General features: G+C 33.0%; 1 protein-coding gene across 1 annotated transcript; it reads right to left on the reverse strand.

The window, feature by feature from the left end:
• Positions 1–12,185: 12,185 nt before the first annotated feature.
• Positions 12,186–15,284, reverse strand: LOC129948072 (uncharacterized protein K02A2.6-like). Its single transcript, XM_056058894.1, has one exon. The coding sequence runs from the start codon at positions 15,282–15,284 to the stop codon at positions 12,186–12,188; it is 3,099 nt and encodes a 1,032-aa protein (XP_055914869.1).
• Between the last annotated feature and the right edge of the window lie 12,579 nt (positions 15,285–27,863).

The following is a 27,863-nucleotide window of genomic DNA, read 5'->3' on the forward strand; positions in this document are numbered from 1 at the left end:
TATCATATGACCATAATGCTGCGAATTGACGGTGATAGTCGTGGTAGGTGTAGCCATAATATGCCGTAATACGTTACTTTCACGATAAGTTTGTAGTATTGTAGGTTTTAACGATTTGTATGTGTTATGCGATAATTAAGCGATCCATATCATACTTTTAACTGAAACAAAAATTGGTTTAACAACTAAAATTGGTTTAATAACTAAGGTCGAATTCATGTCCTTAATTTTTGAAAATCAATTGACATACCTCTCAAAAACCTTCCTAAGAGGTTAAAACGTTCGAGAAATGACTTCAAATGTAGGCATACTCATCCCAGAAAGAGCTTTAAACAGATGTTCCATTTTATTCAACAAAAAAAAAAAATCGGTAATAATATTTACTTTTATGAAATAGAAGAATAAAAATTACTTCAAACTTATTTATTACTCACTCTCTAGAAATCAGCTTACACAAACAAAGACTTTACGACTGTATATTTGTTTAGTTGAAAAACATCCAACTAACAAAAGCAAACTACTACCTTAAATTGGTTTACTATGGCGTATGTGTATCCTTTTTTCAGAATTGGCTTGGTTTGCGTTTGTTTTCTTATTATGAGAAACTTTTAAACAACATTGCTTAGTCTTTTGGATCCAATGTTTAACTTAAAATTGTTAAGATTAAAAGTTAATCCAAATCAAACAATACCTTTATTTCCTTAATGCTCCAATAAACAAATTTGAAATTTTTCAATAAAATTTGACAAGCTTATTCTATACATAATTATTCATTTGCCATGAAAGCAGTTGCTCCCACTCAGTGAAACTCTTAAGAATTATTCAATCAATATGCGACATGTGAATATAGCTTTACGTAACGTATTATTTTCTAATTCCCTTTTATAGGCTCGTTATTCAATTTATATTTAAACACCTGTTTTTTTTATAAATTTAATTTTAACTCCAACTTATTGGATTGATTTTTATATGACTTTCCATAACAATTGCTTATGGGTATCGGAAAGTAGATACATATGTACATATGTTCCCATGTGAACGAAGGTGTACATAATATCATAAAATTAGAATTTTTCCTCAAAACAACATAGATGTTATGTGATATGTGTTGTGGGAAACACACAACGCATAACAATTGGGATTTTCTAATCAATATTGATTAATAATAAAATGAAACATATATTCAATGATTGGGTTTTATGTTGAAGGAAGAAAATTAATATAATTGTACATATGTACATAAGGAATACATATAGGGCTTATATACAAATTTCTCGTACCTTACATTCAAAATAAAAGTTTTCGGAGAAAAATCAAAATTTGCTTGCAAGAGATAGTTTATGATGCACATACCGCGAACTGAAAGCTGAAAGTAAATAAGGAAAAGTGTCGAAAACAAAACGGAACCCTGGGGCACACATGCGTTTATTTTGTGGATATCAGATTTGAACCCATCCAATACAACTTGAATTAAACGGTCCGAAAGGTAATTTCCAACCCAACAAACAAGAGCTTCATCAATACCAAAAGCACGTATTTTCGATAAGAGAGCTTGATGCCAAACTCTATCAAATGTTTTTGAAATAGTGCAATAATCTTACGATGTAAAGATTTGTTCCGCCTTTTGGTGAGATAAACCATGAGATCACCAGTGGACCTATTGCAACAAAAGCCATACTGCCGGTCATTAAGAAGCTTTCGTTCTTCAAGATATTTCTTAAGCTAAAAATCGATCAGCGTGCCCATGACCTTTGAAAGAAGGAACGACAGTTAGATGGTGACGAAGATTGGACCGGCTGGGTAAATGCAGTTTTCCATCCACTCGGAAATTGACAGATGGAAAAGATGCAAATCATCTAATAAAAGTTCTCTATAATTTGAATTGTAATATACAATTTATTTTAAAAGTTTCGCAACAATATTTGAATTGTTTTCCGTTATTAGTTATTGTTTGAGGATATAATAATCTGGTAAATGCTTTTTTTAGAGAACTTATAGCTGATTTTGGAGTTATATTTTTAACGTTTTTACTAAGCTTTTGAGGAATTAACATTTTTTTTTGTAGTAGTATGTTTCCATTAAAACAGAGTTCATGTTGAAATTATTTGAATGAAAATAAAGCCAATTAAAAAAGTGATTTCATCTTAATTTCGGTTTGCGAAATTAAAAATAAACTCTTTGTTTTCCACCTCGAATTTTTGAATTGTGTTGCCAAAAAAGTTTTGCTTTCATTAAGTGTGACATTTAGATTCAAAATGACCTTTTAAACCAATTTTACGACAGTCTTCAACTGAATTTTCTTTTGAACCACATCGAATTTTAATAATTTCATTAATTTCTATAATGTTTTTATTCTGTTTGCTTTTTAAATTTTTCATTTGAATATAAACTGTTTCTAAAGAATTTTTCAGAAAAAAAAAACATCATTTAATCTATTAAAATCACCCATCTGTTACATTTTTCATCTTAGCTTTTCAGAAAAACATTTTTCAACCTCTTGGCCTTTGATAAAAATCGAAGTTCGTGAAGTTCGACATAAATCAAATTTACTATCGTATAAAACATTTTCGTAGACAGCTCATGTCGAAATTTCAGTCCAATAAGGTTCGTAGTCTTGTTTCGACTAAGCGTAAATTCAAGTTAAATGGAAAAAGAAGGAAATCGCACAGCGAAATCAAAGAAGAACGCTTGGATGCTGTCTACGGCGACTCTTCTCCGACCGTCAAAAATTTTTATAACGACCAAGGAACAGTCAAAACAATGGATTTCACCCTGCGAACATACTCCGAAGAAGGAGAAAACTGCCATTTCAATCCGTCAAATGAGAATGTCACCGCCACCACCGATGCCTCTTTTGCAGACCTTAAGAAAACCTATTTCTTAAAACGGGTTAAAGAAATTGGAGCACAGCTGGGTTAATGGTATGGAGTTAAAATGCGACTATGTTGAAAATTAAATGGAAACTTCTTCGATTTTTTACTCTTAATATTTATTAGACCGCTCTCGTATGCCTATATCAGCCGGAAACTAAACAACAGTCGCCTGGTGGGTGTTTTAAAAATGAACCAAATGCAACAAATGTTGTTTGTGCTCAGAGCAGTCCCAATGGTCGTCAGTTTCTTTGCCAAAGCCAGATTAAAGGCCGCCACTTTGACAAGGAACAGACATGATGGGATACAAGAATTTTTTTTTCCCCAAAAATCTATGCTCCAATGTGAAAACAAAGTAAAAAATTTGATTAAGTCTAACCACCATAAATCTCTTGAAATGGTTTCAAAACGAATGGATGGGTCATCCACAATACAGCCTTGAATTTAAAAATAAATTACATTGACATTTGTTTTAAAGTCCAATTCATTTTTTGAAGGTTCCTTATTAAAATTTTTCGAAAAAATCTGTAAATTCATAAAAATGTAAAGATTTGTCTTAAAATTTTTTTTGAAACATGTTGTAAATAGCAAAGTGTTGTCTTTGTTTGTTAGAAAACATATAATTTAATTATTTTTTATTTTTATAGATATTTACAAGATTTCTTAGCACCGATGCATTAGATTAAATAATGTAATTCAAATTTGTCAATAAGAAATTATTTTTTACTTACACTAAAAATACACATATCTATCTAGCTATCTTTTCTACCTAATTACGGAATAATGAAAAATGAAACAAGCATCTGTCTTACTTTATGGACATTCGCAAAACTATTCTGACCAATTATGGAGGTTGGTCTGTTCATAGTAGATGCAGTATCTCAATGCAAAGACAATATGAAACAAAAAAAAATGAATCTATAAAGTCATAAGCAGAGCTTATTTTATTTTTATGTGTACATTTTTTTTTTTTTCTAAAAAAAATAAAAATATCTTAGAGATAACATAAAAAGATACAAAACTCAACAAATACCACAATTTTGAAGCTCAAGTGGTGTATACTGTAATACATTTATGAGTCTACTACTTATGAATGTTCGAAATGTAATAAGTTGTAGATTTCTTCTTGAAGTTGTTTTTGCGTTCGGCAATACATGATTTACTTTTCTTTCATATATAGATCGTGTTAAAATGATTTTATGAAAATACTATCAATTAAAAGTACGTATTGAATTCAAACAATTTTTTTAAGGCTGATAGGTGTCGTAAAAGTTAAAAGCTTGTAATTTTTAACTTTTAATTTACATTACATCAAGATGTAAAGAAATAACTTTTGTATTAAAATTAATTTTAATCCTTATAACATCATTAAAAATTTGTATGCATTATAAAAAAATGTCTAAAGATTTTTTTGTATAAATACAAAAACGGACACAAAATATTTATATAAATTACGTTTCTGATATGTTCTGAAATTTTTAAATAATTTCAGTTGATAGTCTAGAGAATTTATCAATATATGTTTTGCAACGGTTTTTTGTAAAAAAAAATATTGACCAATTTGTGTGATATCGATTTAAAAAATAAAATGTTTAATACTTTTTTTATAATACGAAAAATAAAAGATGACATTTTTGATCATTAGTCCAGCGGTGCTAAATCACACGATCCTTAAGGCTCACGACACGAGATAATGCGAATCTTTCTTCAATCATCTTGTTAGAACCAGAGGTAGTCCTCATCATCAACCTGCAAATCAGGCGCGAAAAAGTCATTATCAAACGTTTCCGATTCACTGTTACATTGTTCTCGGCTGCATTTTAGAAGGAATATGGGACCTAATTTGTTAATAAATTTAGACGATTTTGAAATGTTGTTCAAGAATTAGTGTATTTATTTAGTAATGGAAAATTAAACTGAGCATTTATCAAGTAACAGCTATCAAAAAGACTAGCTCTTAAAAACGTATAGCCAAAATGAACACCACTTGTCTAAAAAATACCCATTCCTAGATTTTGCACATGCATTTGAGGCTTATTTTTCTTAATTAGGCGGGCACAGAAGGCGCAATTGAAGCTTTTCAGATGTTTTATAGTACTAGTATGTACAAATTTGAGCTTAGGTGCAAAACTGATAAGCATTCTTTGAAGTACGAACTTGTAAGATTTTAAAATTTTCTGAACCTGCACGCAAAATATTGTGGTTTAAAAGCTTTGTGATAAAATCCGTTGATCTTTTTGCCCAAAAATGAAATAGAAAAAAATTTTCAAGTTTCATTTAGTTATTCAACAGTGAGATTTAACTTCTACCAAATTCCCAATTATATTGTTTTAATGTAAATATCTCTAAAATCTTGCAATATGTCAAAATGTTTTTTTGTTTCAAATTCTTGACTCTTCCAAAAATGTTTTACATATTTCCACACATAAATTTTCGATTGCCTTTCGTCTTTAAGAGTTTTAACTGTGTTATACAAATTTTATTAAAACATTTTCTTTAACATTATTTTTTTTTCAAGTTTTATTTGTTTACCACTTGTTAGGTATACGAATATTGACTATACCTTCTATATGAAGTTTTGAATGTTAAAAATAAAATCATTGGAACTCGTATTTGTACAATATTTTTTTTTTTTAATTTTTTTTTCATATTTTAATTTTAATCCAGGCACGTATCTCTTATGCATACATACAAGGTCATGCTACGCGTCTCCTAATCTTATCTGTAGCGAAGTGTTAATGTATTATTTTTTGTCTTGTCTTTTGGAACGATACGCGAAAGACATGGTCTTAAAAGAGTTATTTCTGTCTTCTAATGCTACACAGTATTATTATTATTTTGTTTGTAGTTTAAATTTAATTTTGTTCACTATTTATGTAGGGATTTGTATTTTATTTTAATATTTAAAAGCTCATCACTTATTCAAATATAATTCAAGACCATTCACTCTTAGATTTATCTCTGAATTGCACTTGAAAACATGGGGAACTTTTTATTTAAAATGGATGTAAAATGGATATTCTATTCCATCGAAGTTAGTGTCGTGGACTTGTGGTCGTATTTATATGATGAATTTATAAGATATTTAATAATAAATATTTGTAATGTAAGCCACTTCACTTTTGAAGCAAAAATATTGCAAATCAAAGAGAAATTAAGTACCTTTTTGAATAAATTGTATTATAGATAAAAACTAAAATAATTGCATGTCAACTTTACTCTATCATTTTCAATTCAATATCTACTTTGTTTTCTAATTATTACAGATCGTTGACTTGAAGTATAGTCATTTCGCTTAATAAACAGTAAATTCAAAGTGAACCCTCCTTAAATTAGAAAAATTACAGATTTTAACAAACTTTTCATTCATTTAGGGCTTTCCAATAAGAAATCATAATGATTTTAAGAGATATAAATTGATCTTATTTTATTTTAAAGACAAAAGCATGCCATTTACTGATAGACAATAATATCAAATGGTCGCAATAACAACGGTGGCAGAAATATATCCATTACGTAAAATATGTATCATTTGAACAGTTCGCACATTAGCTTTTGTATGTTATCGATAATTTCACAAATTTCATCTTTAAAGTTCCAGGCGAACTTAGAATTTTCTAAAATCTCAAAAATGTTAAATACCAATAGAGAAAAACCTTTCAGTACGCATTTTTTGAGTATTAAAAGTTTTACCCATTATTTTTGTCTACACAAGACTTCAACCGCGTAATTGTCAATACAGAATTTTTTAAATTTGGCTTGACTAAGGAGTATTAACGTGGCAAGTTTTGCATTCGTAGGAATTAAGAACTAGGGATTTTAATAAAACATGACATCACGATGGTAAAGAAGTAGAAATAATTTGGATCCTCGATTCCGTTCGTCTGCCTGTCTGTCCGCGCTATCACAGCTCAAACCGTTAAGTCGATTGAGCTCAAAATTTAAAAATATGTTTAAAAGCATTGTTTTTAGTTATTGTTACCGGTCCGATTTTTAGAATTGAAAATTTTGACATTTCAAATTTGAAATTTCAAATATAAGTTCTATTTGCAAGCAGAGGCTTACGATTCAAGAGCAAGTCCGTGCCACCTATAGTAATACACTCTATTTAAATAATTAAGCTAAATTGTTGGCCATATCCTTAAATTACATGCGTTTTATTTCTTCTTGGAAACCACACATTCAAAAAGAACACTTTTCATGACAAGAATTACTCTTGGAGAATTTGTCAATTCCACGCAAGAATTCACAGCAGTACCCGTGAAAAAACTTTAGATGGTATAGGCAGGGATCGAACCCAAGACTTCTGGCATGACAGTCCAACGCACTTTTTTTTTGTTTTGTAAATTCATTTGTATTAATTTAATCTTAAACCTATATTAAAGCTAGACAAAAATTCATATTACTAGCTTACTGGTCCCATACGGACACTCTAAGTTAAACAATTATACTTAATTCTAATACCTTTCGGCCCTAAGATCTATTTTACTGTAATTATTTTTATTTATTTTTGTATTTATTAGAAAATTTGATAAAAAAACTAACATCGATATCCTTTTTTATTTTAACTTAAAACTACTTAAAATAAGGTCCATAATATAAAACTTAAAGCTTACTTAAACTACCTATTCTACCTATAAACTACTTAAAACTAGAACAACTACAGCAGCAAATCTAACTATCTAAAATTTTTTGTTTTTCATATCTTCTTGCCTTTTTTTGTATGTTTTTTTTTTTTATATTACATGTTTTTTTTTTCTTCTTTTTTTGTATTTTTTTTTCCTTGTGCAACCATGCCTTTTCTACTTATAACTAATCCTTAAAACTATAAAAGAAAAAAGTATGTAAGCCGGCCAAGGCTTAAAACCCCATCCCGACTACCCACTATCAAGTGCCGATTGAAGCCACCAAAACTGGTTCTCCTGCTTCACTCTATCAGTTCGGTCCCGTTCGGACACAGCCCTACTGGACTGAAGGAGCTTTGCTCCGCCTTGTGACATGACGTCCCGATTGTACAGAAGTTGCCCATCCATGGTTCTTTGTCTGACGTGGTAGATTAGTGGAACTGCCAATCTATCCTGTATCAGACCGCATCTATCTAAAAAGAGGAATGTCTCTGGTGGAATGAAGCCGTTCAACCGTGCACTTTCAAAATACTCGTCGTTCGGATAGAACGCCCCGACTATTAGCCGAAGACATAGCTCTTGCAATATGACCACGAAAGAGTTTTATCACGAAATTCGTGGCCCTAGGCAACGAAGTCCGGAACAAAATTGTTTCTAACTTCTGGACATTTTTTTTTAGTTTCCAGTCGTCGCAATATCGCTGAATCTTGTCGAAATCATGCTGCAAGAGAATTCTAATAACCTCAACTTTTCGGGCCGTTCTGTACGCAATTAGATCGTCGGCGTACGCAATTGCCTTTGTAAGACTACCTATCAGATCGCTGGTGTAAATGCTAAAGAGAATCGGAGAATTCACCGCTCCCTGTTGAAGACCATTTTTAATTGAGAATGTTGTGGTAGAAGTTACATTGCCACTTTTGACAACAAACTTTCTACCGTTAAGCATATCATACAGTATATACAACAATGGCTTGCTTATGCCAAGCCTGCTCAGTTTTAGGTAAAGACCGTCTAACCATACGGTGTCAAAGGCCTTTTCCAAATCAACCAGAACAGCACCTGTGCATTGTTGTTTTGATTTATTCCATTGGCAGCATGGATTGCGTCATGACCCGCCTTGAACCCAAACTGTTTATGCGGAATTATTTTGTTGTCCGCAGACCACATAATCAGAGCCCTATTGATGATTTTTTCGAAAACTTTGCTGATGCTCGGAAGAAGACTTAGCGACCGAAGATTTGACGGGTTGGAGTTGTCCTTTCCCTTTTTCGGGAGAGGATGAACCACAGCGGTCTTCCAATGCACTGGATAATATGCATTATTCAGTGCATTATTGAAGAGTGTGGTGTAGATGTCAATTGCCTCCATCAGTAAATGTCTTAGTACAACGTTGGTTATATCATCGACATCTGCTGACTTTTTACTTTTTTATTGAATTGAAGATGAGCTGAAGCTCAACCTTCGTCGCTAACAAGGGACATGATCACGTTTGCTCGGCGATTATGGTATTTGCCAAGGAATCGGTATGAACCGCATGGATAAAAGTGATTAAGTAGGGCTCTGTTTTTCAGGTCGTGATTGGGGCGAATGCTAACATTCACCTTGTACACTTGCTGGTCATTGTCAAAGATGGCTTCTTCTGGATCTATTTGCGCTGTCCTGAGTGCGTCTCTGTTCTCTTCAGTTCTTTGGAGTTTCAGACACGGAAGGTCATTATCGTTCTTTTCTCTTAATATATTGTTGATTTTAGGGAACATACTAGGGTCACTCGAACTAACTGACCGGATCTTGCGGTCCCAGTACTTGTTAATTGTTAATTGATAACCTGTAGTTCTTCTTAATCAACAGATTGACATTTTTTATTGACGACTTCAGTGTCCTAACCTCCAAGTCGTGTGTGTGTACAAGTTTTTGAGTCTTGTCAGTAAGCCACTCTTGTGCCTTCGCAGTGCGTCAATAGTCGCGTTTCTGTAAGCGTCGATTTGGTCCCATTCTTTGTACTTTGGTATTGTCCGTCCCATCGTTCGTTTTATTATGAAATAGTTTTCTTCAAAACTCACTTTAAGTTCCCTAAAAAGAATCTCGAGTTCTGATGCAAAGTGCGTCTCTGTTCTCTTCAGTTCTTTGGAGTTTCAGACACGGAAGGTCATTATTGTTCTTTTCTCTTAATATATTGTTGATTTTAGGGAACATACTAGGGTCACTCGAACTAACTGACCGGATCTTGCGGTCCCAGTACTTGTTAATTGTTAATTGATAACCTGTAGTTCTTCTTAATCAACAGATTGACATTTTTTATTGAAGACTTCAGTGTCCTAACCTCCAAGTCGTGTGTGTGTACAAGTTTTTGAGTCTTGTCAGTAAGCCACTCTTGTGCCTTCGCAGTGCGTCAATAGTCGCGTTTCTGTAAGCGTCGATTTGGTCCCATTCTTTGTATTTTGGTATTGTCTGTCCCATCGTTCGTTTTATTGTTTCGTCCAAGATGAAATAGTTTTCTTCAAAACTCACTTTAAGTTCCCTAAAAAGAATCTCGAGTTCTGATGCAAAGTAAGTAACCTGCGGAGCTCCAGCCACATAAGCCACAATCATATACATCCGCTTCCCTTGAAGGAGAGAGATGCATACAACGCAAACTTCCAGAGTCTTGAGCTTTCGCAATTCATTGTTGTATACGACTTTATATTTTATGCCTGTTCATATAAAGAGAGCGACACCGCCTCCTTGAGTGGAGTCGGCCGGTCTCTTCTTACGATATTGTAATTTTTATGAGTCAATTTGTGTTAGCTTAGTTTCGCTAGCCATAAACACATCGGGACTGAACAATTGGAACATATTGAATTTACATTCACAGCTAGGACTCTTAGGCGCGTCTCCGGCAGCGCGCCCATTAAGGTCTAAATTGCTCCAGGCCAGGCAATAAAGAGTAGGAACAGGGGCCTTGGGGGCAACCGTTGGTGGAGCCTGTCTCGTGTTCCCATTCCCTGACACCATTTGGGCGTAAGAGTACTTGTGTTGGTCAGTTAAACGCACTAGCCATCATGCCACAGATACCTATATGTAAAACGTTTTAAATATTTAGCCAAATTCATTTATAAAAATAATTCAGATTTGTATGCATATAATTTTACTTTTGGAATACAGCTATGAGGCTAGGTAATTTTTGTTTTTATTTTATTTTTCGGATATTATAGTAAGAGATTAATTTGTTTCAAATTAATGAATAAGATGCTGCGAAAATCAGTTATTTGACTGTAAACATATACATAAATCTCTTACGACATAGATTAATAAATAATAAAAAGTAAATTAATCATGGTACGATAACATAACAATTACCAATATAACGTGTGAAAATTAATTGAATTTGATTTTTGTCGATGACGCCGATGTGATAATGGTGTCTGGCTGTCCCGGTTCATAAATCTAAGCCACATATACCTACGTTAAACTCCTACACTTAATTTTAACCAACATCGAAAAATCAGAACATACTTAATTAGAAATAGCTTAATGCAGACGCCCGCCCGCCATCCGTTTGAATTCGCAACTTATTTCTATGTAGGTCGCTGCGACACCGCAACATTCCAAAAACAAAAACAATTAATCAAAACGAAATTTTTTGCAGTCTGGTCCAGTCAATATGGTGGTTGACTTCGCGTCAACTGTAAGTAGCCTACACTAACGTATTTTGTAATTCACAGACTGTGATAATATTTTTACGGTCTTTGATGTAATATTATGCCAATAATTAATAGTTTTCCAATGTATGGATAAAAGAAGAATGCAAACGAACCAACAACAAAATTATACAACTTCACTGGGTTGCATGCTGTTGTTGTTATGTCCTTTCTGAAGTTTATGGTTGAATCACAAACACGCTTCAGCTTTGGCTTCGTCTGCGTTACGTTGGGCCTGCTTCGAGGTTGCTTTAAATGACATTTCCCATATGACATTTCTAAAATGGCACTTTTGTCAGCATCTGTTATTTTTTATCAAAATAAAAAAAATATGAGATTTGAAATGGAAAAAATTAAATTTATCGCGGAAGTAGCGTACACAGCCTATAATAACCAATGGGAATCCCCCCAAAGGAGTATTTTGTTTCTTGACTTTTTTTTACAGCTTTTGAGCTGTCAGAAAAAGCAAATGTTCAGCAAATTTGGAGTCCGTTTGGAGTAACGTAACATACCATAACGTTCTTTTCCTTACGATTGTCAAAACGAAACGTGAGGTCGAAGCTTAATTGTAATAGCATACATTGAATTCCTATATGGCTAAACTCGTAAACGTCAGGCGAAGCCGAAACTGAAAATGAGCTCAAGGGCAAAACTAATAATAATAAGTGTAATGTATTGAATAAAGAAAAGACTTGTTGATAGTTCAAAGTATGCGAATAGAATAGAATTTTATTAAGAATAATGAAGTATTCAGTAAAGCTTACATGATACTCGATAAGGTGATTTCGATATGTTTTACAGAGTGTATTATTACTACAGTAGATTTCTTTTAGGCATTTACTCATATATATATAACACGCTCCCCCTAAAGTTTTTTATAATACAAATTATTATATGTTTGCTAGTCTGATGAAAAATATAAAAATTAACTGAATCATAACAATTATAAAATTTGAATTAAAAGTAAATTAACTATTCATATTTCTATGGCAAACAGGCAATTAAGAAGACTTTCAACTAACTTTACGATTTCTGTACGAGCGCAATTTTCTTTGTCTTTCATGATGGCCCGAATCCGAAGTGCTTCGAGTTGCATTTGGAATCCAGTCCGGATCATTAGCCTTAGAATCGTTGCTAGATGACGGTGACGATTGCAATTCATTACCTGAACTCTCATCAGAAACACTGATCACAGTCGCATTTGCCTTAACATCTTCATATAGAGGTTTATCTGTATCAATAGATTGATCACGAATTTGATCCAAATGACGATTTATTTCTTTATTGTTGTGTGTGTAGACACAAGTATACGTACGTGGACCCATTTTTTGTTTAATCTTTGCTGGCAACCATGATGCATTGTTAGGATCTTTGTAATTTCTAATCATAACTTTTTGACCTTTATTAAAAGTTACATTTCGTTTGCCTTTGAAATATTTTATTTGTTTGTTTTGCTTGCTTTCAACTACCTCACTAACGGTTGGTGGTCGCAAATTACTGAAGCGTGTACGCAAAGTGCGTCCAAAAAATAATTTCGCTGGCGTTTCATTTGTTGTACAGTGGATTGTGTTACGATAATCGAGCAAAATTCGATTTATAATCGTGTCTATATTATGCGATGAATTCATTGACTTTGCACTGTTTACACTAGCAATGAATGACTTTTTGAACGTTTTTACAAAATTCTCAGCCTGGCCATTTGTTGCGGCATGACCTGGGGAAGTGAAAATGTGTTCAATATTGTTACGTGTGGTAAAGTCATTGAATTCGGCAGACTTGAATTGAGTTCCATTGTCGCTAACAATTTTGTCTGGAATTCCATAGCGACTAAACAACTCGCGCAATTTACCAATAGTAAAGGCAGATGTGATTATTTTTGTTTTAAAAACTTCAGCCCATTTCGTGTGTGAATCTACCACGATTAAAAAATAATGGTTAAGCTTTGGTCCAGCAAAGTCGATATGAATTCGACTCCAAACTGAGTCTGTTGGTACCCATGGTATTAGCTCGGCTTTGGGTGGACTTGCCTGCAATTGTTGACACGGAACACATTTTTTTATTAAATTTTCAATTTCAGAATCAATTTTTGGCCACCATACGTATGATCTTGCCAATGATTTGGTTTTGACTACTCCCATATGGGATGCATGTAATTCATTAAGAATATATTGCCGAAGTTTTGTTGGCACCACCGTTCGAAACCCCCACATGATGCATCCATATTGGACGGTAAGTTCAAGTGATTTGCTTTTGAACACATCAAAATTGGAATCCAATTTGTCAATAGTGGTGCTTTCGATAGCTTCCAAAAGTTTACTGAGAATGGGGTCGCGTCTCGTTTCAATGGCAATATTTTTAAAATTTATTCGAAAAGCATTATCTTTTTCAATCAAATCTATATAGTTTGCATCATTATATTTTTCAATGTACGATAGCTGAGGTAAACGTGATAAACTGTCAGCCTCATTATCGATGCCCTTTACATATTTAATTTCATAATTGAAACCACTCAATATCAGGGCCCAGCGCTGCATGCGAGCTGCGGCCATCAAAGGTAAACCGTGTGTTTCACCAAAAATAGATAATAGGGGTTTATGATCTGTTGAGATGGTGAAAAAGTTTCCCAATAAATATTGTTTCAATTTAGTGACTAATGCTTCTTTTTCAATGACGGAGTAATTCAATTCACTTTTGGATAAGGATCTCGAAATGAAAGCAACGGGTTTGAGCCCATCCGGAAACCGGTGCGATAAGACTCCTGCCACAGAATGTTTGCATGCATCAGTAGTTAGAACGATTGGAAGTTTTGGATTGAAATGAGTCATCACTTGCTCTGACGAAATGTCATGTTTTATTAAATCGTATGCCTTTTCACAATCTGTGTTCCATATGAATTGAACGTCTTTCCGAAGCAAAATGTACAACGGATTCATTTTATTTGAAAAATCTTTTATGAAGCGTGAGTAGTAATTAGCCATGCCAATAAATGCTCTCAATTCATGAATATCTTTAGGAATAGGTGCATCCAAAATAGACGCAAATCTTTCTCTGTTCTTATGCAGACCATTTTTATCAATGGTAAAACCAAGATAAGAAATTTGTTTTTGAAAGAAAATGCATTTAACTGCATTCAATCTCAAACCAGCATCGGCCATTTTTTTTAAAACCGATTTTAAATTAAAGAGATGGTCTTTGAAATCTCTTCCAGTGACTGTGATATCATCTTGATATACAACTACGCCATTGATACCCCTTAGTAAATTTTCCATGTGCATTTGAAAAATAGCAGCTGCCGGCTTTACGCCAAAAGGTAATCTTTTTATTTTAAATGTACCAATATGAGTACTCCAAGCACACAATAGAGATGATGCTTCATCCAAACACAATTGATTATAGGCAGCACTCATGTCTAATTTACTAAATAATTCTCCACCTTGTAACGATGTGAAGATTTCCTCGATCAGAGGCAATGGGTATTTAACATCAACAAGAAACTTGTTAATTGTAGTTTTGTAGTCACCACAAACACGTAATTTGCCATCTGGTTTAGGAACGGGAACTAACGGTGTTCCCCACTTCGCAGTTTCAATTTGTTCAAGAACGCCGTTTACAACTAAATCTCTCAGATTTTGTTCAATTTCAGACTTCCAAGCAATTGGAATTGGTCGTGGCTTACAAAATACCGGCTTGGCTTGACTATCAATTTGCAATGAAATTTCACAAACATTATATTCGCCCAATTGGCCATCGAAAAGTTCTGAAAATTGACTTTTAATTTGGCCTACAATTACGGACAAACTTCGATTCTCTGGAGATCGAATCGAGTGAACAAGGTTCTCATGATTTTGATCCATTTGCACTAGCAAAAATTTAAATGCACGTAGAAAATTTCTACCTAATAAAGGTGGTGCGTTTGCATCGGTCACTACAACTGTTATACGTTTGCTGGTGTCCTCATAAGTAATACTTGCTAAACACTCACCAATTATATTAATTTCATTTCCACCGTAAGTTCTATATGGGATCTTACAAGCCGTTAGCGGATACTGTGATAAATGCTTCTCGTAGAAAGTCTTCGGAACAAATGTGCGCGGTGCCCCCGTATCATTCATATGCTGAAGATCCAATTGATTTTAATAAAATCGCTTTTTTTGCTTTTTCATCGGTGCAATTTATTTCGGTGAAGTGAATGTCCAAACGCTCTTTCCAAATGCCCCATTTGTCTTCGCTTGGATTAAATTCACTGATGGTCGTCGAATGGACTACGGTGCTTTTGTCGTTGGCCATTGAAAATATTCGCAAAACGTGTTTCAACGTTTTAGATTTTGAACCGATTAAAATTTTGTTTTAAAAAAAAAAAAAAACTAATCGAAATTCGATGCTTGCTTTTCTATTACAATGATTTTTTTATAATATAAAATTTCTCGTCGCCAATTTTGTAATGTATTGAATAAAGAAAAGACTTGTTGATAGTTCAAAGTATGCGAATAGAATAGAATTTTATTAAGAATAATGAAGTATTCAGTAAAGCTTACATGATACTCGATAAGGTGATTTCGATATGTTTTACAGAGTGTATTATTACTACAGTAGATTTCTTTTAGGCATTTACTCATATATATATAACAATAAGCATTCTCGGAATTGCGACTATTACGGCTTAATTGTTTAGAAAGTTGAATGCAAGTAGCTAATTTGACACAACGTTTTTTGTAAAACAAAGAAAGGCATAAAACATACTGTTTATGAATATGAGGAAGAAATTCTGAGACAGAACGAAGCCATGGGGAACACCATCATTTATTTCATAAATTTTAGACTTGTAACCATAAAATACAAATTCTATTAAACGGTAAAAAGGGTGGTTTCTAATCCAACGAAAAACAGATATATCAATATCGAAAAGAAAAACGCCAACTCTATCAAATTATTTTAGCTTAGTCTCATTGTTCGGTTGAATAGACAATCAAACCACCGATGTACCATTTGCTACGAAAGCCATACTGTCGGTCATTAAGAAGCCTTCATTCTTCAAGATATGAGATATTTAATTATTAAAATAATTAATTAGCATTTCCATGACCTTGGAAAGCTGGGACGTGAGTGCTATTGAACGATGGTTAGAGGGTGGAGAAGGATTCACCTTTTTTCAGGGAAAAGCTTTACAAATGCTTTTTCCAGAAGATCGATCCAATAAAATCATTTACGCTATCAAGTAAAGGAGGACATAGTACTTTCTGGAAGAGTCGAATTGAAAACAAACAGGTGCTGCAAGCAAATTGGCATTATCGATTGATCTTCGTCATCATTGTGAAATAGCGTTGGCGTGAAGTTTTTTACCAGAGTAACCAGACATTTTTACTACCCTTTCGACATTGGAGTATTTTTCCCGTAATTTCTGGTCATAAAAAAATTTCGTTCGTCGAATATGATTGTTGCAGATCTTTTTAGTTTGTTTGAACTTATTCCGGTTTTCTTCACATCTCTAATCCTAATAGTTTGGTTTAAAATTTTATAATGAATTAACTTACTCTTGAACAACTACGCTTGCAAATCGTGCAAATTTGTTACAAAAATGATGGTTAGTTTCGCGTGACGCATCAATACAATCAATTTACTGAAAGAAACCTTTGGTGAGATTATTAAATCGCATCGCCGCTTTTCTATTGTGAGCCTGTTCATATAAGACCGTGCAATTTATCATCACTGGACTATTTTTTGTGCGGTTATGTAAAGTCGCTTTTCTTGGCAGATAGGCCTGAGACGATTGGCGCCTTGAAAGAGAATAATCGGCAGCGCGTTATTGCTGACATACTCCTAATTAGGGAAAAAAGTAGTCAAAAATGGAATCTCTCAGCTGGAATTTATTTGCGTCACTTGCCCCACTTAATTTTTAAAACATAAAGCCAAACCCTTATCCTTATAATAAAGATAAATTCTAAGCCATAGCATTGTATTATATGCGTCATATTTCTTCTTGAAAAGCATACGTCAAAAAAAAAAACACCCTTTATAAAAGTTCACAATCGACCATAAGGCAGACCCATCTGTCGCTGAAAATATAAACCTCTTTTAGATTATCCAAACTAAATAATTCTCGGTAGAAAGAAAAAAATATCAAACCATTTGTAGATACTTAATTCATCACATTATAAAACTCTGTCTAGAGTTTGATTAAAATCACATTTTTTTGAGAACATTATACCTAGCCTTTAGTTCAAGTTGAAAAAGAATGCAATTCTTGTGAGAATACAAAAATATTACACATAATCTAAAAATTTTGTTGTTCGGCTTACTCTTAGAAGTAGGCTGATTTCTTCGTAAATCTCAAACACCAAACCAGCAACAGAACCCATTTCGGGCAGTTTCAAGTTGCAAAACTCCGCTTTGAAACTTTTTAGTCTTGTTTTTAACTGCGAAAAGTGCACAGAATATGGCGGCAGGTGCAGCGGTGCAGTACGGCCTGATGATAGCGTCGAATCGCGTCGGGCGGTGGAGTATGTTACGCTTACTTAAATGACAACTTGCAACAAGTGGAATGAATATCTTGATTTTTGTTTGTATGTATTTCAGTTTTTGCTCGTTCTGTGCAATAATTTATTGGTGGGTTATTACTCAATCACAGCGTGTCAGCATCATTTTTGTTGTTGTATTATTTGTTTGTTTATTTATTTGTCAGATACGACGATATACTGGCCAGATGTTGTTTTGCCTACAGGGACATGCATTTTAAAAGTGAAAGCCATCAGTAGCTGGCCGGCCATATTGCTATAATATATATGTATGCATAACCATAACTATGATGGTGGAGTGGGCTGGAGGCGGTAGAGTTGGGGCTTGATTAAGTCCATATGCTGTTGATCTAGTTAGCCGGCAAAGTTCTTGCGTATACATATACATATACAAAAAAATAGCATGGTTAGACGTATAAATATAGAGACAAAAGAGAATATTAAAGTTGAGGTATTTGAATGGACCTAATGACTTAAGATTATAAATACTTTCAAAGTATCAACGTTACCCGATGGAAGGTTATAATCACGTGCAAATGTAATAATTATAATAAATCCAACGAAAGTTTCATGCTAATACTTAAGTTAAATTAATCATAATGCTGTCAGAGGGACCGCTCACTGTGTCTTATAATGAATGATTAAGCCGCACATTGACCTATTCAGAGGAGGTTCAAAGCGGTAAATTTATTTAAAACAACAAAAAAAACTAGGAATTAACACATGGGAAACTCATAGCTTGGTCGCAAGTAGCTACTTAATATTATGTTTAAGCCATCGCCATCACATGCAGAAATTTTAAGAAACTTGATTTGATGATTTAGTGCTATTCAATCATAAGAATCCATTTTTTGTCTTTTAAGTTACTAAAAAACGTAAAAGTTCATCTTAAATTAAGACAGAGAAACCCTCTGGCGGTTTATCATTTGATCATGAAAATAAAAATATAAAAATTTCTATCTTACTTGCCCATCATTTTTTAACCCTTAAGTACGGAAATCTTAACAAAGCAATAAATAATAAAGTTCCCCTTAAAAATAGAGAACATTTCAATTTCTTAGGATTTTCACAGCAGCACAACAGAGCACAGTTTTATCATTTATTGCTTTCTGGAAGGCTCGGTTTTGATTTAGACAATTTCTCTTTAATTCTTAATAAAAAAATTTAAGTCTAAAGAATCTGAAAATATGTCTAGCTAAGAAGTGACAGTTGAGGTCAAGTGTTGACAATATATTTTCAAGTGAATATGGTGACGATTCTCAGTTACGTCGCTGATATTTTAAACAAAGGATAAATAATAATTTGAATCGTTAATTGGCCTAAAATTTACAGAAAATTATTAAAACACTTAATTCAAGAATGGTATTAATTTTAAAACTCTCTATTTTTATTATGTTTTATGTAATTCACTTTTAGATAGTAAAATACGATTTAAAAATTGTGATATTTTAAAATTTAAAGAGTGCCAGCGTTCTATTACTTTTAACATACAAAAAAAAAATAGTCGAGAAACTATAAAAAATTGTCATGTCAAATGTTTTATTGTATGTATCAGACAAACTTATCACCTGTCAATATTAAATGAAATAAATATTTATCAAATAGGTGTGACAAATTTGTAGAATTGTCACCTATCAATTTTTATGAAATTAGGGTCCTGTCAACTGACAATTTCGCCATTTTCATAATATAATAGACCTTCTGCCAATATTGTAAAATACGATAATCCATTTTTTGTATGGATATAAATTTAGGTGTGTTACTTTTTTCTTTTAATTTTTCACCAATTATTAACTTTACCCTTAGGCTTACTTTATTCAATACACAAAATTGCGGTTTACATTTCAAACATTTGTCTTTTTTGATTAATGCCAAATTAAATAAAGCAATGTAATTACATATATCATTTAATTATTTGTCCCTTTGTCTAAGGTTTTAATTAAATTATTTGAATATTTTTAGCAATCAATGTTAAAGGATAGAAGGATTTTCAGAAGTGGGAAAATTGTTTTATATTTTTCTTTTTTGTTTGTTTTATTTTATCATGTTTTTTTTTCTAATCACTTAATACGCGAAAACTTACTAATGACTGACATTGTTAAGAAAAAACAAGTTTCTTTCAGATAAAGGTCACTGCTTTCTTGAATTTTCTTTGAATCTGAACGTTATCATTTTATTGCAATTTTTGGACTTAAAGAATCTTAAATATAAAACTTTTCGTTTCCTTTTTTCATTGTAAACAATTAGGCACTTCTAATGTTTAGGTCTACATTTAATGAATTTAGCATTGTTTAAGGTTTATTTACTGAAAGTTGACGTTTTCATCTATCGTTTTCCAAATTTAGAATTCATCGACTTTAGAATGATTTCTTTCATTATTGGAAGAAAAACAAACTTGGGGTTTGAAATAGAAATATTGATTTTGTGTTTATTTGATGTAAATAAGTAAAGATTTTTTATATTAATTGGTTGAAGAATAAATAAAATAATCTCTACTCAATTTTTATAGAATAGTTTCACCCGAAAAACAGAACGAAAAAGAATGCAGCCTATGACTATCATTATCAATAACGAATCAAATATTTGAAAAAAACCTTTTGGAAACCCAAGATGCTGTAATACTTAGAAAAGTGAAATTTTACATTCAAATAAGCGAAGTTTTTGTACTTTGAATAGAGCATAAAAGTTGCAAAATGAGGGATTCACAAAATTTTCACTTGGCTGCATACAATTTTTAACACCAAGTTAAATTCAAGAACTATTTGCAAATACTTTGATTTTTTATTGTTAATATAATTAATATAAAGTGTGTGTTCTCAACAAATGTTCTTATGCAGCGTGCGCCACCTTTAAAGTCAGTATTGATATGACTTCAACAGTACTGGGAACTGGGGATAACGATACGTCCACGTACATATGGGTTATTTTTAGTCTTTGGCGTAGTTGTCTATATAGCTTTATTATCCCTAAAAAAAGTAAACCTCGTCGGCCAACTTTCGATTTTAAGGGAGTTAAGAAACAAATAGGTGAATAAAAATAAATATCAATTTGCAAATTTTGTATTTTTATTTATCACTTTTCCATACCTTATATCTCAAGTTAGCGGCAGTCAAAACGATAAATCCATAAAATAAGTTATCTCACAAGAGATACACAAAACAAAGCTGCTGTACGCAGACCTTTTGGACTATGTGTAAGTCTTATTTGAGAATGGCAAATGTTAATCTTAGCTCAAAACAGAAACATAAACAAATAATATATTTTTGAGAAAGAATTCGTTTTCGTTAAATATCAGCGTATAAAACGTAAAAATTATTATATTATCATTGATAAAGTTACCAGGTTACGTACATACATCTTTTTTTATACACACATTATATTAACAAAATTATATGTTACCTGAATAACATGCAAACCTTAGTTAAGAGAGCGTTTTTATTCGTGCTTCAAATTAGAAATCAATAGGTACGGAAGATACTTTTTTTAAATGTGTTACTAACTTAAAAACATTGTTTATAAATGAAAAATCTACTTGCATTCAGGAGGTGTATCAGACTTAATATTTTACTAGCATGTTCTATACCTCTTCGTACAACCATTGGACAAACAAAAACCAATAATAATTACACTTCATTGTTATTTTAATAGGGATGTCTACAAACGACCCGACCATGTATTCGTGGCATACATTTAATTTATAATTATTTTTTCTATTATTTGAAGTTTTATCTCTTTTCATATCGCAGTTGTGGGATAAGACCAATGAATAAAAAAATACATATAAACTCGAATAGGGTGAGAATTATCTCAAGGCCAGTGCCACGTGAGATGACAAATCTCATCCATACAGTGAAAACACTAAATTACCGACTACCACGACGACATACAGTGACAGACGGGCAAATAGACATCCGAATAACCCAAACAGAGAGGAACTAATTGGATAACAATGTCGAAAGTAATCATTACTTTTGAGTGATAAAGATTTTGATCGTTATGTGTACTTGTAATATATAATATAAATTCTTAAAGGTACAATGTACACATAATATATTAAATACCTAATTTTTTCAAATATATAAAGGTGAAAAATATTTATATTAGTTTTGTATTTTTGTTAAATATCAAACACTTATTGTCACATGATTTGACTTTTGTATAAAACTATTCATCATGCAAAACAAAGTTATTGCATACATTCATACTTTTCAATTAGCACAACAAAAGGAGAGAGTTTGAATTTAATTTTGTACTCTTTCAAAAGTCGGTTTTAGACCTTTTGAGTATTTTGTTATATAGATGTTTAAAAATTGATTTATCTGTAAGGGCTTCATTGAAGAATATAGAATTTAAAAAATCTTTAAATTTAAAAATTGTTGCTTGGAAAACAAAACGAGACACTTTTGCAATAAGCTTTTTTAAATAAAAGCATGAGATCGTACTAAAACGAAATGGATAATTTCGAAAATCAAATAACTATTAATTTTGGTGGAACTTTTATTATTGTAAAAGAAAGTAATTTTTTTTATTTTCTCAAATGTTAATAATAATTTCTAATTTTCTTTATTCCAAATTCCATACATAATAATAGGAATAGTTCCTGTTTCATGACATTTATATAAAATTTTGTAACTTGTATATCTTGTAAAGCATGAGTAATTCATTTGAATTAATTTTCAATTACTAATCAAAGGTTTAATGATTTGAGACGCCTTTTTTTACACTTTTGAACTCAATGTCTTTAGGTTAGTGCTAGTACCCAATCAAGCTAGGCATATGGTACTACGCCTGATGCATAGCTCTAACAAAAAACTAGGGTCCTGTAATTCTCCAAATCAGTAGTATCTGATCTTATTAAACAACTCCGAAGCTATACGTCTAAAACTGGTCTAATTTTCATTTTGACACCGAATTAACATTTCAAATATTAGTTTTATACTTATTTGGTATTTGGGGTCATGCCAGGATATCAACATTAATAACAAGTCTATTTAGTGTTCTCAAAAGTATTGGGCTGAAATTCGACGTCTGTCAAACTAAGTTGTTAATCCTTTGGGTTTTCTGCCACACCCACATATCGTGCTTCAAGAGGAGATTATAGTCTACATAATCGTCTAACTATAGAAGCAATTGGCAAAATTATGAACAAATTTAAAGAGAATGGATTGACTACAGATAAGCTTATAAACATTGCCGGAAGTACAAGTACAATAATTGCTGGGAAATGCAACTGGCTAAGTTGACAGAACATTAACCTAAAACATTAAAATATAGGTTAAATAACGAAAAGCGTAAGGCGGTGTTCAAGCTATGTAAATGTTACGGCAAAAGTTCTATCACCTTTCATTTTCACCTTGTTTTCAGAGTAACTGCTTAGATATGCGAGTTATATTAAAAGTTTTGGACGAATTAATGCTTTGTAAATTTCAACCAGATCAGAAGGTGTGAAAAATGCCTTACACCGACAGAAAAATCCTGAGTACTTAGCAGCATTTTTGGCAATTTCAAATATGTGGTCATTCCATAAGAGGTTAGCACTGAAAGTTGATTAGCTCCCTGGATGCAAGTGCCACTTATGGATAGTATCATCGGGGTTGGTTAATAATTCCCAATTGAACATTGCTGTCGAGGTCGGAAATTAATGAGCTTAACATACGGTGCCGTTGAAGTTCCAAACCCGAAGGACAAGGATGTGAATCCAAAAATTATTATAAAAAGCAGAGGGTGCTGTCGTCAGCGAAACAGTTTAATGGACTAGAGGTGGCAGAGAAGAGATCGTTTATGAATATAAGAAAGAGAGTCGGAGACAAAACGGAGATCATGGGAACAACAGCATATATTTTATGATAGAACTTGTATTGATCAGTTTGAAAAGTATTTTCCAATAAAAAAGAGGTTCATCAATACCAAAAGAACTTTTAGAGTTTCTTTTTTTAAATATTACCAAATATCATAAAACAGTCATCTTAGCAGTATAAGCTTATTCTTTAGATTTTATTAAATTTTGTTGGTATATCCTAATATACAATTTAGTAAAAGTGACTTATTGGGTGAAATATCGAGCCCTTCCCGCCAATTTATCGTAAGCAACAAAATAAATTTTATAGTTAACGACAAATCAAAAGCTTACTACTGGTCCTTGATACAACTTGTACCCATATTTAGTATTGGGAATTATTAATTATGCTTAAGTTAAGACATGACAATAGCCTTCAAGGCTCTATGTGTAACTAGCAAATTTTAATATTTAAGTTGTCTTTTTTATTGAAAATGTCTCTTACGATAAAATGGCGGAAAGGGCTCGATATGTATCTAACGATGGGATGTCAAACTAAGTTTCTAGTTAATATGTGAACTCCATTTACAAAGGTGATTTCTTTATGTTACCTTTTGCTTTTATAAGTATTTTCTCTCTGATAAATCATTAACCTATCGAAAGATGCTTTAATTTTAGCAATTCTGTTTTGTTTGGAAGGAGTTTTGAATCATTTATTTTAAACGCAAATTTAGTAAAACCCTAATCAAGCGACCTTGACTGTATGATATTTGTTTTACTACTAAAGAAAGCACAAGCATCCCTATATCACGGGAGATACATTAAACGTATATCATGATAATGTTGTGTTTAATATTATGGCCAAGTGAGGGTGCACAGCTTGGAGATATGTACCTACATTTCATCAAAGCATCACCATTGGAATACCGACCCACCGACCCACCAACCAGAACATACAAAAAACTAACCAACTAACGCACGACGACCATTCGCCTAAACGACCGACACACCGACCGGTATCCATTTTGAAAGCTGAGTTGAGATGTAAATTGAAGCCATGAGTTGTTGTGGGTTTTCTATTACCTCGTGGTGTCCTATTGCGCGTTGGTTTTCTTAACATTGATTATGTTTATTTTAAGTCATGTCATCATGTGTGGTGTACTATAAACCTACAATGAAACAAAATAAACAACAACAAAAAAAGAAAAATAATACTCAAATACAAATTGTGGGTGGAAAGGCAAAATAAGAAGTAAAGAGGTTGAATTTTGTGTTACGAAGGCAAACGAGAGTTTCTGTCACCACATCATCATCAGCAGTGCTTTATAGTGTATAGGGTTTCACAATTAGCCGACTATTTGAAATGAACGTTTTTTTCAGAACTTGTACATGCAGATATTCGTATTCACATACCTAACCTACCTTACCTACTGATACTTACTTCATGTAACTGTACCTATTTGATCTATGCACAGGGTATGTCAAAAATTATTTCCTGATGGTGGAAAAAGTTTGATGCAGTCCGAAGAACGTTCAGGAATTTTTTTTAAATTATGAGAGGATTTCCTGGCTTTAATTCTTGATCAAATTGGATTTTGTATGGAAACAGCTTCAATTCAATTCTTATAACTCTTTCGGAGTGATCTGCGGGGCACAATGAGTGGACCAGAGTACATTTGTCTCGATGTTTCTGAAGTCTTCATAACACTTACAAGAATGCGTTTCTCATTTATTTAGGTTACAGCTAGAGCAACATTAATTAAAGCTTCTAGTTGACGTGCGGATTTCAGAAATTAGAATTACATAGATAAGCTCTTTCAAAATAACCGAGACATTTTTTCAACATACAGTCCAATTTAATTTGGTTATCTCTGCCTAAAACAATAAATACAAAATTAAACATAGAAGTGTTGTGATTTTTTCATGTGTTACACCACCCTGTATAAATGACTCCTTTTGTAATGTAATCTGTATTTTGTATACGTGTACTATTGATTTGTTAATCTTGACCTTGTCCAGCACTAAACGTAGAAATATTTTAAGCTAAAGCTTGATAAAGATATGATTTTTATAAATCTTTAGTAATATGCAACATTTCAAGAGAATATAAAAGGAAATTTGGAAGAATTGTATCCAAGGCCAGGAGTTTCCAGGAATCTTACAAACTGGCCGTCTGTTGGGTTGGAAGAATTACATGATCTAGCCATGTTTATTTTACTATTAACCTTCACAACATTTTAATTTGAAAAAAATACCTTCCCGGTCGGTTACGTCGATAAAGATGTGTGTTAGCAGTTTACAAAAAAAACAAGCAAAAATTCAAAATAAAATATAAATAATAAAGAAAAATCTATCAAAGCTGTCATCTTGCAGTCATATTTATGTTTTAATTTTACCCTTTTCAAAGCATGTCTAAATTTAGAGCTCGTACTACAAAACCCTATTGATAAAGACTCAGGCTGATTTTCAGAAAATTTCTACAGAGCTTATTTTTTTTACTGTAAAAGAATTAAAGCTGCTGTTATCGGAGTAATTTACTTTCAAAAAATACTAAAACTTTAGAATTCAATTTATAGATTTTATTTAAGTAATGGCTATTTAAATTGGAAAAACTAAAATTTTTGTTTTTTAGGTTGGGTTGGTTCAAAATGCTCTTAACCTCTTCTCTGTACCTTGTGAGTTCTTTTGACGTTTTGTTTTTATGAAAGTGGTACCAAATTTATATCTTAAGTATGGGGGGTGTCAGCGCTGCCAGGTTTGCCAACACTCCCCCCTGGTAAGCTGGTTACCATCTAGAGCCAAACCTGGCCCATTGACATCTAAGATTGCAAGCTTGGTACCGGGTCTCGTGTAGCATCCGGATGATGTTTGTACGATGGCATTTCGTACTTGGCCGTCCTTCCCTCGAAACACCTGGGTAACTACTCCTTTTCGCCATTGATTTCTTGGGAACTGTTTGTCTACTACGATAACAACATCACCGGTACTGATTGATCTGGTGGGGTTGAACCATTTTGTTCGCTTATTCAAGGTTGGTAGGTACTTTGCACCCAACGACTCCAAAATGAGTTGGCAAATTGTTCACATGTCATCCACTCTTTTTTGAGAACAATATTATCGTCGTTGAATTCTCCAAAATGAATTTTGCCACTCGATGAACCCAATAAAAAATGATTCGGCGCTAAGGCCTCATCGCTGTCGCAGTCTAACGGAACATAAGTTAATGGCCTGGAATTAATAATATTTTCGACATCAGCCATCATAATCAAAAGAATTTCATTTGAAGGATTTCGAGATGGTTGCATATTTGCTAAAACTTGCTTCACTGAACGAACCATTCGATCCCAACTCCCCCCCATATGTGGCGATGCTGGCGGTATAAAACTCCATCTTAAATCTGCACTAACGAATTTATTACCTATTCTTGAGTGATCGATCTGTTTGACTGCATCCTTAAGTTCGCTGCTTGAACCCCGAAAGTTTGTCCCATTATCACTAGTTATCTCCAATGGTGTGCCTCTACGAGCCATTAACCTCTTAATCGCTAAGATACATGCATCTGTAGATAGACTATGAGCGACTTCAATATGAATTGCGCGGATGGACATAAAAGTAATAAAGACACCCCATCTCTTTTCTAAGTGCTTTCCATCTTTCACATTCATTGGTCCGGAGTAATCTATCCCGATGTAGGAAAACGGACGATTAAACGATCTCAATCTGCTCGGTAGAAGTTCACCCATAAGTGGGTTTTGTTTCTGCAGTCCTGGCATTTATTTATCACTTTCCTTACCGTAGTTCTAAGTGATGCAATGTATTAAAGTTTTTTCAATTCGTTAATGACAGTTTCGCTATATTGGTGATATAAACGTCGTTTTGTGTTATATGGAATATCTCTTGCAGCGTCAATACGCCCATTTATCCGAATGACGTCATTGGAGTTCATATATCGTATAAGGAGAAAGCTGATAGAGTGGATTTGTCTCTTCTAGAGTCGAATAATTTTGTTTGTCTGCCGCTCTTTTACGGCACTTAATGTCGATGAATTTAAAAACATAGGCAAGTGATCGTAAAAGTCTATTCCATTCATAGTTTTTGAAACGTGTTGAACGAAATTCACCCTAGCTTCCTCTACAGTGGTAAATTGAAGGGATTCATCTCTTGGCCATTGATCTTCCTGTTCTTAAAGGAATGAAGGCCCCTTACACCATCTGCATTCAGACTCAAATTTCATGTGACGTTTCCATTTTGTGGCCTCGCCTGCCACATTTTCTTTCGTTGGACTCCATCTCCAATCATTAGGGTCAGATGCTTCAATAATTTCCCCGATTCTAAATGCTACAAAGTGCTTATAGCAACGATCTTCTGACCTAATCCAATAAAGGACTGTTTTTGAATCAGAC

The sequence above is a fragment of the Eupeodes corollae genome, chromosome 1 (assembly GCF_945859685.1).
Source record: "Eupeodes corollae chromosome 1, idEupCoro1.1, whole genome shotgun sequence".
Classification (NCBI taxonomy): Eukaryota; Metazoa; Arthropoda; class Insecta; order Diptera; family Syrphidae; genus Eupeodes; species Eupeodes corollae.